The sequence below is a fragment of the Tachypleus tridentatus genome, chromosome 6 (genome assembly GCF_004210375.1).
Source record: "Tachypleus tridentatus isolate NWPU-2018 chromosome 6, ASM421037v1, whole genome shotgun sequence".
In the NCBI taxonomy this organism is placed as follows: domain Eukaryota; kingdom Metazoa; phylum Arthropoda; class Merostomata; order Xiphosura; family Limulidae; genus Tachypleus; species Tachypleus tridentatus.
The window spans coordinates 59,880,835-59,896,949 of record NC_134830.1 but is presented as its reverse complement, the minus strand read 5'-3'; the positions used below and the strand labels follow the sequence as shown (position 1 = coordinate 59,896,949).

Below are 16,115 nucleotides of genomic sequence, written 5' to 3'. Positions count from 1 at the left end.
TCAGTTTAATTTAAATATTTTTTTCAAACGTTCATGCAAATTTTGTCATGCAAGATGATATAGTTCTATGCACCATTCATTCATTTGTATTCTATATCATCATCGTGAATGTACACCATAATATCATGATATATGTGTGGTGTGCATTACCTTCAATTATAGTATATGTGTATAGATTGTAAATGTGCATTTGTGCTGTACATGTGATAGCATGTACTATAGTATTCAATGCCATTTGGGTGACGTAGTGTGAGTTGTGTTTATGTTCGTATAACAGGGATTTATAAACTAATTAATCAATTTACTTAAGCTACTTCACGCTAACCCTAACATGTGATCCATGTGCTACTACTCTATTTGGTGCACTTATAACTATGTTAAATCTGTTTGTTACGCAGCTAGAACCGTTCAACAATGTCAGTCTGTCAGAGAGATAGAGAAAATTGTGGTTTCGTGAATTTTTGTGTCTGCTCTACTGATTCTCTCAAGTGGTTCTATGACTTGTAATTTTGTAAATGGTTTGTATATCACCTAAAGATGTTTCCCAAATACTTTTGAAGATTTAGTATTTTGTTGTTAAAGTTGTAAATGACTAACTCATTTGTATTTCATATATTATGTATCCGCCCCATTTATATTAAAAGTACTACCGCAGTTTACTTATTTTATGGTACATCCTCGAACCACATAGAGTAATGTGAGAGAAAATAAGAAACCCGATAACGAGTGCGCTTTCGGATGGCACACGTGCCTTCTCACGGGTGAACTGGGAGACTATTAGTAGTAATTCTCTACCATAAACATATACCAAATATATAGCAAAACATCTACAAAATTGTTCCAACTGTTAACATAAATCTGCAAACATATTCCGTCATAGCTTGCGGATTTTGGCAATAACAAGTGAAAAGTATTTTTAAAACAAAATTGAAAATGTAAGGATGGGTGGAACAAAAAGTGAGAGAACAAGGTAGGAACGACCTCTATACAGTCTCACAAGAGGACCTATCAAGCATCCAATGCATTCCTACTTCGTTTATTCTTTCTATTCAGTATACAGTAAGCCAAGACTAAACTTATCAAACCTAGTTATGCCTATCATACAATGATGCATTACCATACGTCTGTAAAAGTAATTAGCTATAATGTATTCAGTGGACTGAGTTATATATAACCAAATCATTGGATTGTTTTAAAAACCCAACATCACACTCGCCTAGTTTATTGCTACTTTAATTGTGTTTTGCTCTGTTTGTTTCCTTCGTGTTTTCAAAGGTAATCGAGACCCTTCACATAATAGGACTTATACATGTAAAAAGCAAATCTGCGTTTTCTTGTCAAGTCAACCAACCAGCGTGCAGAAAAAAAAATTATTCTTCACGTGGTTCCTGTTGTTTATTTTTAACGTGCAAAGCTATATAATAAGTTATTCGCGCTGCATTTGCTGCGGGTATCAAACTCAAAATTTTAACGTTATAAGCCCTCAAGTTTATAAATAAACCACCGAGGAGCAGGCAAAAATGTGCCGTCGTCCTTTGATACTATTTCTAAAAATTGGGTTGTGATAGGGTGTTTGGAAACGTCTCCCAGGTAATGTCATCAGATATCGCTATTGAGAAACAGTTACAGAGAGACAAGAAGTAGTAAAACTTTTCCACAATTACTACTAAATCTTCAGGAAGCAGTGTTATCATCGTGTTCAATCTGGAGTTAATAAAAAAAATTAAAAATAATGTTATTTTTTGTATGTGATCGTGTTGTAGGATGAAAAATTACCTGGCGATATTATGTCTTACTTTTCGTTATCGAGATAATAACGACAACAGCGCCTCTAGCTAACTTCTTTTTTGCTGTTTTTTTATTCTTTTATCTCTTACTAAGACTAACTTCTTCCAAGTGATGATAAGAGTCTCTTAATAAGTATATCAAACTGCTATATGTGTGTGTGTGTTGTTTTTTTATGTCCAGAAGGAAATGACGTCACTGGTGACAGCTTCACTTCAGGCTACAAGAACAGACTATCCGGTTTTTTTCTCATCCACGATTTCTATCAGCTTTGTAAGGAAAATAGATGATATATCTTAAAGGTTCGAAGCAAGAGTTAACTAATAACGAAAATAAGAAAGAAAACTTCGTTTCTTCGTTTAAAAACTTTGTTCAAGGGAACTTTCGGCAACGACATTTTTACTCGTTTTGAAAAAAAAAGTACAGCAACTCCCTCTTCAACAAATCAAAACTTTTAATGGTTTATAAACCCTATTAATATATGTAGAGTATGACTAATATTTGGATGTTGACATAATACGTTTTCATCAGTGTCCAGAAACTATTTTCAATGTTTTTTAACGTTTTCATCATGGACGTTTTTTTGCTTCTTTGTTGAAGCCTAAGCTGGACGATGGGCCGCTGTTTGGCTTGTTCTCGCTACAGACTCTGAGTCGTGAGTGTTATAAATTCGGAAGACTACTGCTAAAGTAGGTGTCATGACACTCTTATGCATAAACAAATCTCCATATTGACAGTGTTTATAACCTTCATTCAATACACTAGAAAATAGGTTTGTCGTAATCCTTTTGTTTCTGAGGGAATTTAAGTTTACGCAATACAGCTACACTAAACGTATTCAGATGTGTTATATTCTTGAAATAATATAACAAATAATATACCCAAAAAGGTGGATTTTATCAAATAGAACAACTGGTAATTATTTAATTGGTTCTTTTTATTTCGAGAAGAAGTGTATGTAATAATATTTCTACCACGCGTTGTCCACTATAGTCATTCCCGACAACACATATTGCTCAATTCCAGAACTCATCAAGCTGTGGGGATAAAACAAACATGCGTTCACGTCATGACAATTGTTGTTCTAACAAATGGCTTATATAAATAGCATTTTGATCATTGTTACGTTTGTTGTATCCCAGCTGGCTGTGATCTGATGTTAAGCGAAACACGTAGTGGGCAGTGGAAATGGTGGACTGAAAGTGGTTAAAATATTATCACTACTCACTCTCTTCTCTTGAAAAGACCCTAAGGGGTCAATTAACGAACATAGTGTTTAAAAATGCATTAACCATAATTTTGTTTTTTTAGTGGCAAATATAATTGATTATGTTCACGTGTTTGTGTTTTTTAGAGCAAAGCCATATCGGGCTATCTGGTGAGCCCCCCGAGGGGAATCTAACCCCTGATTTTAGCGTTGTAAATTCGTAGACTTATCGCCGAACTAGCGGGGGACTTATGATCACGTTTCGTCAGTGAAAATAATTCACATAAATTGGTAGCTCACGTTTCACCAGCAAAAATAATTTACATCAGTTGGTAGCTAACGTTTCGCCAGTAGATTTTCAACATTGGGAGGTACCCTGTATAGTAAAGTTGAAAACACGATGTGCATGTGTGTCCATGAAGATAAAAATTTGATATACAGCTTGCAAAGTTTACATACTTTAGTTCTTGGATTTGTTTGTTTACAGTCTGATTAGGTGGCCCGGCATGGTCAGATGGGTTAAGAGGTTCGAATCCCCGTCGTACCAAACATTCTCGCCCTTTCAGCTGTGTGAGCGCTATAATGTGCGGTCAATCCCACTATTTGTTGGTAAAAAAGTAGACCAACAGTTGGCAGTGGGTGGTGAAGACTAGCTGCCTTCCCTCTAGTCTTACACTGCTAAGTTAGGGATGGCTAGCGCAGATAGCCCTCGAGTGGCTTAGCGCAAAATTAAAAAACAATCAAAACAACAAAACACGAAAATAGTTACAGTCTGTTTCTGTTATGAACTGTTATTATATTCTTTATTGTTAATTTGATTGTATTTTAATTTACTTCATCATTTTATCCTGCATTCTAATTACACTTCACAAAATGTTTAAACTTTACTATATTTTTATTTAATAATTTACCATGTTTAGTATAGCTTGCCGAAGATGGAGTGTGTATATTCTGAAACGTTCTAGAATTAAATGTTTGTAACTGTACACACGTCAAATGTTCGTTACTGGTGCCTCAAGTCTACTGTTGACCATTAAATGCCGATTCCCGCCAACGGAATCTGTTGCTAGTGATATATCAGATTATGTATTTAGAAAAAAATGGTCAGATGGGTTAAGAAGTTCGAATCCCCGTCGTACCAAACATTCTCGCCCTTTCAGCTGTGTGAGCGCTATAATGTGCGGTCAATCCCACTATTCGTTGGTAACCTAGTAGCCCAAGAGTTGGCGGTGGCTGGTGATGACTAGATGCCTTCCCTCTAGTCTTACACTGCTAAATTAGGGACGGCTAGCGCAGATAGCTCTCGTGTAGCTTTGCACGGAATTCAAAACAGACCAAACTTCAAGCGTGTTTCTTGTCATCATGAATTACAGCAAACAAATTATTACTCTACTTCATATCCAGTTCTGTTTAACCATCAGTTGGTTAGTACTGCTGATTAACGAATACTTAGTTAGCCAGAAAACTGTTCACCAAAATCCTAGGTATAGATAGAATCTGTGCTCTTCCAATACCCATCTCATAATTGCTGTCTCCCTCTTTTAATCTACTAAATCTGATTTGCTCAAGCTCATAAAGCAACTTCTGACTATAAACAACATATAATGGAATACTACATTTAGATTTGTGTATGTGTGTGTTTCCTTATAGCAAAACCACATCGAGCTATCTGTTGTATCCACCGAGAGGAATAGAAACCCTGATTTTAGAGTTGTAAGTCCGAAGACTAGCTCCACTCACACCTGTAAAAACTGGATTTCGATACCTCTGGTGGGCAGAGGACAGATAGCCCATTGTGTAGCTTTGTGTTTAATTCCAAAGAAAACAAACAATTCCTTGTACTGAATTTAAGTGTTACGTAAGTCAGTCATATTTATGTTGTAGCTGCATGTTTGACATGCGCTTCCAAACGTCAAACCCACTGTAGAATTCCGTGTTATCAAGGAAAAAAATGATATCATGAATTAAATAATGTCTTGAATCACTTATTACAGATCAGCAGAAATGACAGCCTGTCACAGTTTATCCCTTTAAACAAACCAATCAAAAGAATGTTCCTTTCTTACCACCACGGTTAACTAAAACAAATCTCAACTTTGGAAGGGGGCGCATTTTACAACATTATTTTTCTTCAAATAGTAAGAAACTTACAAATATTTAAAACACAGATTTAATGTAAAGGAAGTGACGTATTACTGACAATAAATAGTTTTATAAAATCAAGACACACACACACACTGTTTTCACATGTCAGAACTTGCTTTCTTTCATTAAAGGAATGACTTTGTAACTCAGGAAAATACAAGAGATATAATTTCGTTAAGCAAATATTTCTTCAGATATTGACTGTACTCTTACCCCAAGCACCAAGACTAGCTGCAACAGCCTGAAAAGAAGGGAAGAGCCAGTGTTCGACTCCATCTTTTCCACCACTTTAGTCGCTCTTGTCGCGTTGTTTGAAAATGTTTATGATGCGTGTGTGGCCTGTCTTTTATCTTCTTTCGCTTATCTGAAATGTGAAAAAATAATATTTTTAATGTTGCTAATCTACAAAAAATTGAATATATTAGAATATCGGACTACAGATATAATGAAGTCTCAGTTTCACGACGTGGTGCTACAAAACACGCTTCGCACATTCACCTGCGGATGTGCTATAAAAGTGACAGTCAATCCAGCTACACGGTTAAGTGTCGCCACTTCTGGTGGAGAGTGACTCAGAATGGCTGCATTCACCCTGGCTCACAGCTTAACAGTAGACTCTGCATTCGGGTGAACCAGTTAAATGTTAAAGGTTTAGCTGGTTGCTTAATTAAAGATAATAATAATATTCACGAACTTAAGATAAACGAATCACTGTTTTGAGACTAGGAGCGCAAGCACTTTATCTTTCTACTACCCTATAGGCTCCCTTCAGACTAAATCCAAACTCAGAAACACTTTAGAACCCCTTCATCTTCACCCAGCTATATTTTAAATTACCATACGTTTCTCCACGAACAGTTGTTAACATTAGATCACCAGACGAAATGAAAAAATGAAGTAAGCGTTTCCAGTTCCGAAACTTTATGTCGCAGTTCTACTGGATGAACGAACATTTTCAACAACGCAAATAAAAACAAATACTTATTCGAAAATGATTACGTGTGAAAATAACGGTTTTGGTAGAAAACACGCAATTTGGTAAAGTAGAACTTTTTACATTTTTAAGATAAAAGTATAATTTACCTGTAAAATGATTACACTTTAACCTTTGTTGTCCAGATCTAAAATAAACTGTGATGTAAATATACCTATTGTTTCACAATAAGTCATTGTATTCAAAATGACCTTGTCAAGAAACTTTCTGATGACGATGAACACCTGTTTTATAAAATATGGATACCTTTCTGTTGAATATTAAATTTTTCTATTATCACAGTTGATACGTAAAAGTTATTTTCTTAGAACTATGTTACAAAATTGGCCTTTAAAAGCCAGCAAATCCAAATTGAACTAAATGGTATTTTGCTAAAACGCCTCCTGGTAGCATATTCGTAGGCTTTCGGACTTGCAGTTATAGAAACTGGGTTTCATACACATGTTGGGCAGAGCACAGACAGCCTATTTTGTGTCGTTGTGTTTAATTACAAACAAAACAAGTCTACTAAACTCGTAACGCCAGAGCATCGTGTTACATTTTGCATAACAACTGAAGTAAATACATAAATGATGTATCTACAGAGCTTAAAACCTATATAGAATTAAAGCATAAAGTATTTCAAACCTCTTAGAATTCACTATTTTCGTTATGTTTTGAAATATTAATAAATAACCTAATCTTCCTTTTGTATGCAAAGCTCAATACAAAGAAAAACGCTAGTTAAACATGAGCCATTACAAAGTTTCGATGTCAAAAAATGTAAAACAAAATACGGATAAAAAGAAAACAACAAGCCATAAAAATAGAAACTGGAAATCCTAAAACAATTAGGGAAATATCCTTAAACTATTAATTTCTTTCCCAGGAACTGAATCTTTACCTTTTACTATTACCACTATTAAGGAATAAATAAATATATAAATGTATTTTTTACACTGTTTATGGGGGATTTTATATATCCTTTAATTTTTTATCCAGACGATATGCAATTTACACCATCAATGACTGTTTAAAAAATGCTTCAGATTTCAAGTTTTTCTTTTGACTTCTTCCATTTTATAGAGAAAATGAAAGTTCGCTTTTCTTATGTTACACAATACAAATATATTTAACTTGCTAAGTTTACGTTTATCACACACTATAATAATTGGATTCTTTAAAACCTAAACCTTTTTTTACATACATACAATTAGTCATCTGTATTTATATATATACATAGTCGTACCTTAAAAATACTTTTATGTATCAGAGTACAAATTATGTCTTTTTTTTTACCTTTAAATATGTTATTAGTTATAAACCTGGATTCATTGAAAATTAATGACGTAAAATAACGTAAGCTCACGAAAAAGAAACTTGAAATAAATCATATCCAGACGTTAGCATAATACGTGGGAATTGTTAGGTATGAGTTTTCTAATAAACTACTGCCATGAACGTATTTGCCTAGTAGATGTTCAGAAGCGCGTAGTCAGGAACTTCAATTTAGAATGTAATCATAAAAATTTATTCATGTAGAAATTAATCTAATCGTAAATAGAATCTATTTCCTGTTCACTGGAAGTCTAATAGATGCAGAAGGTCATCCAGTATCAAAAGAAGATAGGAAACGTCGTAGTGCGTGCTTTTTGAGATTCAAACGTTTGCTTCTGGTTAGATTTTAGGATTCTGTTTTCCGGTGTTAAATACACTTTCGTTCATAAACGTGTGTTTCTCACAATCAGCTATATCACCTGAAATGTTTTCGGAAGAAAACGTTATATCCTGTTATTGTGTGTGAGAAGAACGTAAGCAAAAATTTCAGATTTTATTATCATATTTGAAATCACCGCTGCCGTTGTATGATATCGTCGTATACGTAGACCTGCAAAACAGCTTCCTCGAATGCAAAATTTTTCCATACGTTTGACGCAATTTTGTTAACGAACACAAGCACTTTATGGTCTAAGCTATCAGGGTATATTCTACTATTTACACTCTAAAAAAATTCTTGGTAATTTTCCACATTTCTTACCTTCATGTTCTACACCCAAAGCATTAATATTACAGATTAAGATTGTTTGTTGTTAAGAACAAAGCAAAACAATGGGCTATCTGTACAGTGCCCACTACGGGTATCGAAACTAATGTTTTTATACGTCATGTTACTGATCCCCGCAAACTAGAAGTAATACATGTTGGATTCTCACCATGGATAATTTGGAATATTTATCGTTTACGTTTCTAAACGCGTTTTGTTGACCAATACACTATCAAGGTTTGGAATGTTTTGGTAGACACCGTTGAAGAGGCAGCCGGTCATCCATACAAGAGTTATCACGGTGGTGTGGAAAGAGAATTCTGTTTTTTGCAAATCAAGTAAATCATGTTACGAAACAAGGAGAATGTTATTTAGAGAGGGGACCAAAAAAATTACAAGCAAATATTAAAGAGACTGTAATTAGAACATCTCTGAGACCGGTCATTGTTATCTTTTTACAAGAAAAGATTACGATGGTGATATAATGGACGGTGTCGAATCAATGAACGTGAACTCTATAGTTTAGATCCGTTTAAAAGTAATATTGACGAGTAAATGACGCCCGCTTATATTTTGTGAATTCAGGAGGTGACATTTCCAAAAAGGGGAAGAATGTTGGGGAAGTAAATAGAATGAAAATGGAGGTGGAGTGAACTCTATATGAAAGTGTAGAAAAACGTAGTGAAACACGTTTAGGAGTACTTACTCCAGAAAAGGGGAAAATTTGATATCAAGAGAAACGTTTTAATATCACTTTCTTTATATTTCCTTAGAATCCTTTAAGTAACACATTAAATTTTCAGATTCCTCAGGCTCGGCATGGCCAGGTGAGTTAAGGCACTCGACTCGTAATCTAAGAGTCGTGGGTTCAAATCCACGTCACACTAAACATGCTCGTCCTTTCAGCCGTGGGTGCGTTATAATGTTAAGATCAATCCCATTATTCGTTGGTAAAAGAGTAACCCAAGAGTTGGCAGTGGGTGGTGATGACTAGCTACCTTTCTTCTAGCCTTACACTGCTAAATTAGGGACGGCTAGCGCAGATAGCCTTCGTATAGCTTGGCATGAAATTCAAAAACACACAAACAAATCTGAGGGCTTGTATTGCTAAAGAATATGTTTCAATACCGGCAGTAGGAAAAGTACAGATAGCCCATTGTATGACATTGCGCTTAACAAGAAACAAATTTAATTTGTAATATTAATATTTTGGGTATACAAAGCGAAGATAAGAAATATGTAAACGCACCACGTCATTTTCAAAAGCTAAGGAGTCTCACAACAATAATATATGACAGAACGAGTCCTTTAAACTCAGAGAATTATGTTAAAGTTAAGTCCTTCTGTCAAAAGAATCGGAGCATGATAAGTTGTCACCAACCGAGGTTATGCCGTATCTTTCTTCAAAAAAGAAAAAAATTGGAAACAAAAACATTTTATTGTATTTTTATTTAGAGCTTCTTGAACAATTTATTATTTCAGAATAGCATTCTTCAACACATCAGCTACTCTGTTCGAAGCTTGGATATGGACCACAAGGGACATCCATCACTCTGTCTTCCAGGCTGGGAGACAGACCACAAGGGAACACACACAACGTTTTACGCCATCATCAGATACATTGTCACGGAAGAAGATTGTCAGTACTTGGTCACAAGTTTGGACAACAGTTTCTGAGATTTCGAGAAACTGCAGAGAGCAGATCATACAAAGAAAATCGCTCTGCCTTTAAGTGTTGGAAGACAAACTTAGATTGCAACTGTAAGTGTAACCAGCAGACAGCGAAAACATTACAAATTTCTGTATAAGTTTACAGTTGTTGCACCAGGGGAATGAAGAAACCATTCTTAAAGTAAAAAGCATTTTCTTGAACATTCTCGATAAAATTTAGACAAGTGGTTTTTCTGTTATGAAGAAGTAAAAGAATGCTTTTTGTCATATCATAGCACAGTATTTCATGCTTAAGCTATGTCTCAAAAGCTATAGTCTAACGTCTATATCAGGTATGGTGAGATATCATTAAACTAGAACTTGAATGCCTTACTACCGGGCCCGGCATGGCCAGGTGGTTATGGCACTCGACTCGTAATTCGAGTGTCGCGGGTTTGAATCCCCCGTCGCATCAAACGTGCTCGTCCTTTCAACCGTGGGGGCGTTATAATGTGATGGTCAATCCAACTATTCATTGGTAAAAGAGTAGCCAATGAGTTGACGGTGGGTAGTGACGACTAGCTGCCTTCCCTCTAGTCTTGCACTGCTAAATTAGAGACGGCTAGCGCAGATAGCCTTCATGTAGCTTTGCGCGAAATTCAAAGCAAACAAATCAAGCCTTACTTCCAATTACAGAGAAACATGGGAAGAGCTTCTAGCTATTATCTGACTTCCATATCTCATAGGATGAATATGCAAAACTTGATGTTTTTGTCCATCCTGGACATTCACTCTCCCGAACTTAAGTTAAACCGTTTACCTACATCATACTGGAAGACATTTTATCGTGAGAAACTAGTTAAAACTAACTGTAGATTCTACTCGAATGACTAACTTTCTATTCAAAGATTCTGAAACTATGTAAAGAAATGTATCTTGTTTGTTGGCAAACATAAACCTGCACATTAGACTATCTTATTTTAACTTCACAAGCCCTCAAGCTTACCACTAAACCAACGAGAAAAGTCAGAAATACGTCTATATTCTCTCCATTCTTACCACTGCAGAGAATCAAACATTGAATTTTATTACTCTAAACCCACAGATTTACCACTGACCTAAAGGGATAACCAAGATGGACCAAATAGGGAACACACACAACGTTTCACGCCATCATCAGATACATTGTCACGGAAAATTGTCAGTATTTACATACATATACGTATACATGCGTAAAAGTTGATGTTCGATACCCCGTGATAGATAGGACGTAGATAGTCAGCATTCCCTTCAGAACATAAAATGCATTTAATTTATGTAATATGAGCCTTTTCAACAATATTACAATTCAGTTCATTATAGCAACAGATACCCTTATACGTGATTTTTGTTCTTTGTTTGAACGTATAACTATACAGAAAAGCAAGTAACTTTCTTTATATTAATTATACTTGTATTTGGAATTATGAGTTCGTAGTGAAAATACCTAATTAGGCATATCTGTTGAACAAGGTGGTTATTATTTTATAAGTCCCCCGCTGGTAGAGCGGTAAGTCTACGAATTTACAACGCTAAAATCAGCGGTTAGAATCCCCCTCGATGGACTCAGCAGATAGCCCGATGTGGCTTTGCTATAAGAAAACACACATTCTTTCATAAATTAACACACACAAACTTTTTTTTCTTCTGACTATCATTTTCATGTCAATTACGACAAAATATAATATCACAGAACAAGTATCAGTAGTAACTAAAACTAAACCCTAAGGACAGTGGTATTTTTCTTAAGTAAAAACTAGGAAAACAAGTCATTTATTTTGTTTGTTTGGAATTAAGCACAAAGCTACACAATGGGCTATCTGTGCTTTGCCCACCACGGGTATCGAAGCACGGTTTCTAGCGGTTTGAGTCCGCAAACATGCCGCTATGTCACTGGAGGCAAAAACAGGTCGTGCGCATATATCTAAAAATCCATTTACATATTTTGTTTTCTAATGCGATCGAAAAACGAGTAGACCTATTTGATTAGACCAGATCACCTGCGTTGGTTGAAAATTTCTCAATTCTAAAAACTAGAATTAAAGGTGTTTATCAATGTTAAAGTACTAATATATTAGACAAGATAATCGCGCTTATGGTTTGGTTTGTTTTGATTTTAGCGTAAAGGTACACGAGGGCTATCTGCGCTAGCCGTCTCTAATTTAGCAGCGTAATACTAGAGTGAAGGCAGCTAGTCATCACAGCCCACCGCTAACTCTTGAGCTACTCTTTTTCCAACGAATAGTAGGATTGACCATCACATTATAGAGCCCCCACGGCTGAAAGGGCAAGCATGTTTGATGTGACAGGGATTCGAACTCGTGACCCTCAGATAACCAATAGAGTGCCTTAACCACCTGGCCATGCCAGGCCACACTTATGGCTAGGCAGATAAATAAAATACATAATAATACGAGACGTGGTATACAAGTAATTATTTCGCCATTAGTTCAGTACAAAAGTAAACAATGAACTTAAAATTCGTGATTATCCAGGAATTTTAGACAAATAATCAAATGCGAATAAAGTTCTACCTAAAGAGTAAACTTGGACACGCTTCTCAGTAACCACATCTGACAACCATCTGCAAGTGTAGGAAGTTCTAAAGTTAGGTTAATGTGAACTTTGGATGCAGTAAATTTACACCATCGTTACTCTAGTTTAAAAGTAAGCCAAACTCATTAGCTAAAAGCCATACCAACGTGTTGTGAATGCGAGAGATTTCCATCTGTAAAATGTTACATGATTCACATTTCAAAGTACACCAAAACAAGGCACTCTGACTTAACCATGGTAACCACACTAAGGCTCACTCGATTATCTAATAATATCCGAGTTTGGCCTGTTGAAACTTTAAAAATACATGATGCAAACAGCTAGTCTTTATAATTCGGTAAGAAGGTAAAAAAATATATTTAGGCTAAGATGCTATATTACAGCATCAAACACAAAAATTGTAATAATTTGTAAAAGGGACCAAAAACTCGAGCGATTTTGAATAGTTCACTGTCCTTCCTGAAATAAAATAATGAACTATTCGAAATCGCTCCAGTTTTGGGTTTCTTTTAAAAATCCATTGCTAAAAATGATTAAAATGTTCTTTAGATTAATTACTTTTATTAATTAAACGATATATAAAGTTTTGATACAAACAACCGAACTTGTTTGTTTGTATTTAAGCACAAAGGTACAGAATGGGCTGGCTACCTGTGCTCTGCTCATCCACCACGTGTGTCGAAACTCAGTTTCTAGCATTGTAAATCTTCAGACACGCCGCTGTGCCACTAAAGGGCTCTACTGTACAAAGTGCAACTATTACGTAGCCGCAGCTCAAGATGAACAACTAAAACAAACAATACGGTTATTAACAGCCACTGGCCATTACGAACATAAAAACACAAAATGCGATTATTAGAACTGAAATTACCAATGATGGATGTAAAAACATGGTCACACTAAATGCGATTATTAGAACAGATTTTACCCACGTTAGGCCTAAAAACATGCTCATAAACGATAAAGATCAAGTAGAAATAAGATATGTACAGTCATGTGAAAAAGTTAGGACACCCTATGAAAGTCTGTGTATTTTGTAACATTTTTAGATATATAGATATTTAATCTCAATTTTAACAATACTGAGAGATTATAGGAATATAACTAAACATTTAAAACTGAAGAAAAGACTTTTCAAGATCTTCCGCAAATGTAATTCTACAAAAATGCATATTCTGAGGAAAAAGTTAGGACACCCCCACATTTATTCCCACTTAAAATGGCTCAACTCACACACAGGTGTATCACACCAGGTGCACATGATTAGAAGATCGTTACTCAGCATTTTGAATGAGGCTTGCCCTATTTAAACCTCAGTCATTTAGTTTGGTGTGCTCCTGACTGTTGAAGTGAGAGTGAGCACCATGGTGAGAGCAAAAAGAGCTGTCTGAGGCCTTCAGAAAAAAGATTGTAGCAGCTTATGAGTCTGGTAAGGGATTTAAAAAGATCCCAAAATATTTTGAAATCAGTCATTCCACTGTTCGGAAAACAGTCAACAAGTGAAGGGCTTTCAAAACAACTGCCAATGTGCCCAGGTCTGGTCGTTCAAGCAAGTTCACTTCGAGAGCAGGCCGCAAGATGCTAAAAGAGGTCTCCAAAAACCCTAACATGTCATCACGAGACCTACAGCAGGCTCTGGCTACTGTTGATGTGAAAGTTCATGTCTCTACAATCAGAAAGAGAATGCACAAGTTTAACTTGCATGGGAGGTGTGCAAGGAGGAAACCTTTGCTCTCTAAGAAAAACATCAAGACCAGACTGAAGTTTGCCATAGAGAATGTAGACAAAGACCAGGACTTCTGGAATAATGTTCTTTGGACAGATGAGTCCAAAATTGAATTATTTGGACACCAGAACAGAGGACATGTTTGGCGTAAACCAAATACAGCATTCCAAGAAAAGAACCTTATACCAACTGTGAAGCATGGAGGTGAAAGCGTCATGGTTTGGGACTGCTTTGCTGCAGCAGGACCTGAACAGCTCACAATCATAGAATCCACCGTGAATTATACTGTGTATCAGAGGGTGCTTGAGGTATCATGTGAGACCATCTGTACGAAAATTAAAGCTGAAGTGGAACTGGACCCTGCAACACGATTATGACCCAAAACATACCAGTAAATCCACCAAGGACTAGCTGAAAACATAAAAATGGAGAGTCCTAGAATGTCCGAGTCAAAGCCCAGATCTTAATCCCATTGAAATGCTGTGGGGTGACTTGAGACGGGCTGTACATGCAAGAAACCCCTCAAACATCTCACAGCTGACTGAATTCTGCATTGAGGAGTGGGGCAAACTTTCGTGAAACCGATGTTAGAAACTGGTAGATGGCTACAAGAAGCGTCTCACTGCAGTTATTACAGCCAAATGGGGTAACACTAGCTATTAGGGGGAAGGAAGTCCTAACTTTTCCTCAGTTAGAATATGCATTTTTATATAATTACATTTACAGAATATCTTGAAAAGTCTTTTCTTCAGTTTTAATTGTTTAGTTATATTCCTATAATTTCTCAGTATTGTTGAAATTGAGATTAAATATCTATATATCCAAAAATGTTACGAAAATAAACAGGCTTTCATAGGGTGTCTTAACTTTTTCACATGACTGTATACTGTAGTTGAGAAACACAAGTATGTGAAACAATAAGTATTACAGACAAACTGGGGAAGGATAACCTAAAAATATACATATATATATATATTGAGTTTGTTAAAACATACGCATGTAATTACAGGTGTCAGATAAATATGATCGGTAAGAACTACACATACATAGTATGAAAGGAAGTGTTAGGGATATCAACATTCCAATTTCCGACGGATTTAAAAAAAAGAACCATTGTTTGTATGCTCCCTAACTAAAATATACAATATTGTTTATCTGTTGTTGCTTTCGTTAACAATATTGGTTATACTAGTTATAAAAATCGAACATAAATAATTTCTATTGAATTTATTGTTTTGTTCTTTTATTATTATACTTTAATCTATATAGGCTGTTTCTGCGTTCTTATTTAAGAATTTGTATTAAATACTGGTCGAACCCCATTACATATGACTGGAATTATGACCGAAAATAACATTAACAACGAGGGTAGCCAACTGAGATGAAACAATGCATTCCAATCTTTATAAATGAATATAACAAAAACAATGATACATTCAATTACCATACAGATGGCCGGGTTGCTTTTTGTTTCGCACTAAATACATATAGTACATTGATTAGATGTTATCATTAAATAAATATACACGGTAGTTGTGACGTAAAAACAAGTGCAGCATTGGTTGTCACAATTAGACGTATGAAAATACATTTACCAGTGATGCTTAAGGTATAACTGTAAAAAAGCAACAACATTGTATATGTTGATTTTCAAAATTAAAGTTACCAAAAGGTACGACGTATATATATGTTTTTTAAAAAAAAAACGCCACCTATTGAAAGGGCGCCATATGGATTTTTTTTAAAAAATAAATCGGCTAAGAACATTGCTCATACGCATTTATAAAATAGCGTCTACTGAAAACATGGATATATGAATTTTAAAAATAAAAGCTGTTGAAAATGCGACATGAAATTGTTTTCAAAATAACATGTACAGGGTTTCTCTTTTCTTCATCCTTTTTTTTAAGAGTTATTAACTCGAAAATCAACACACGTATCTTACTTGTTTCTTTGTTAACATTTCCAGTAAACACATTTCTAAAATCCT

At 35.4% G+C, this 16,115-nt stretch overlaps 1 protein-coding gene across 10 annotated transcripts in view; it reads right to left on the bottom strand.

The window, feature by feature from the left end:
• LOC143252637 (calcitonin gene-related peptide type 1 receptor-like) overlaps positions 1-16,115 on the bottom strand; it is a 196,664-nt gene that overhangs the window by 135,359 nt on the left and 45,190 nt on the right. For 8 of the 10 annotated variants that reach the window (XM_076505057.1, XM_076505064.1, XM_076505061.1 and 5 more), the window contains one exon: positions 5,351-5,501. In XM_076505057.1, the coding sequence (XP_076361172.1) occupies positions 5,351-5,413 (63 nt within the window). In that variant the 5' untranslated portion in view covers positions 5,414-5,501. Of the gene's footprint in view, positions 1-5,350; positions 5,502-13,050; positions 13,187-16,115 lie in introns of those variants that run through there. The other 2 variants (XM_076505058.1, XM_076505068.1) reach the window with 2 other exon arrangements.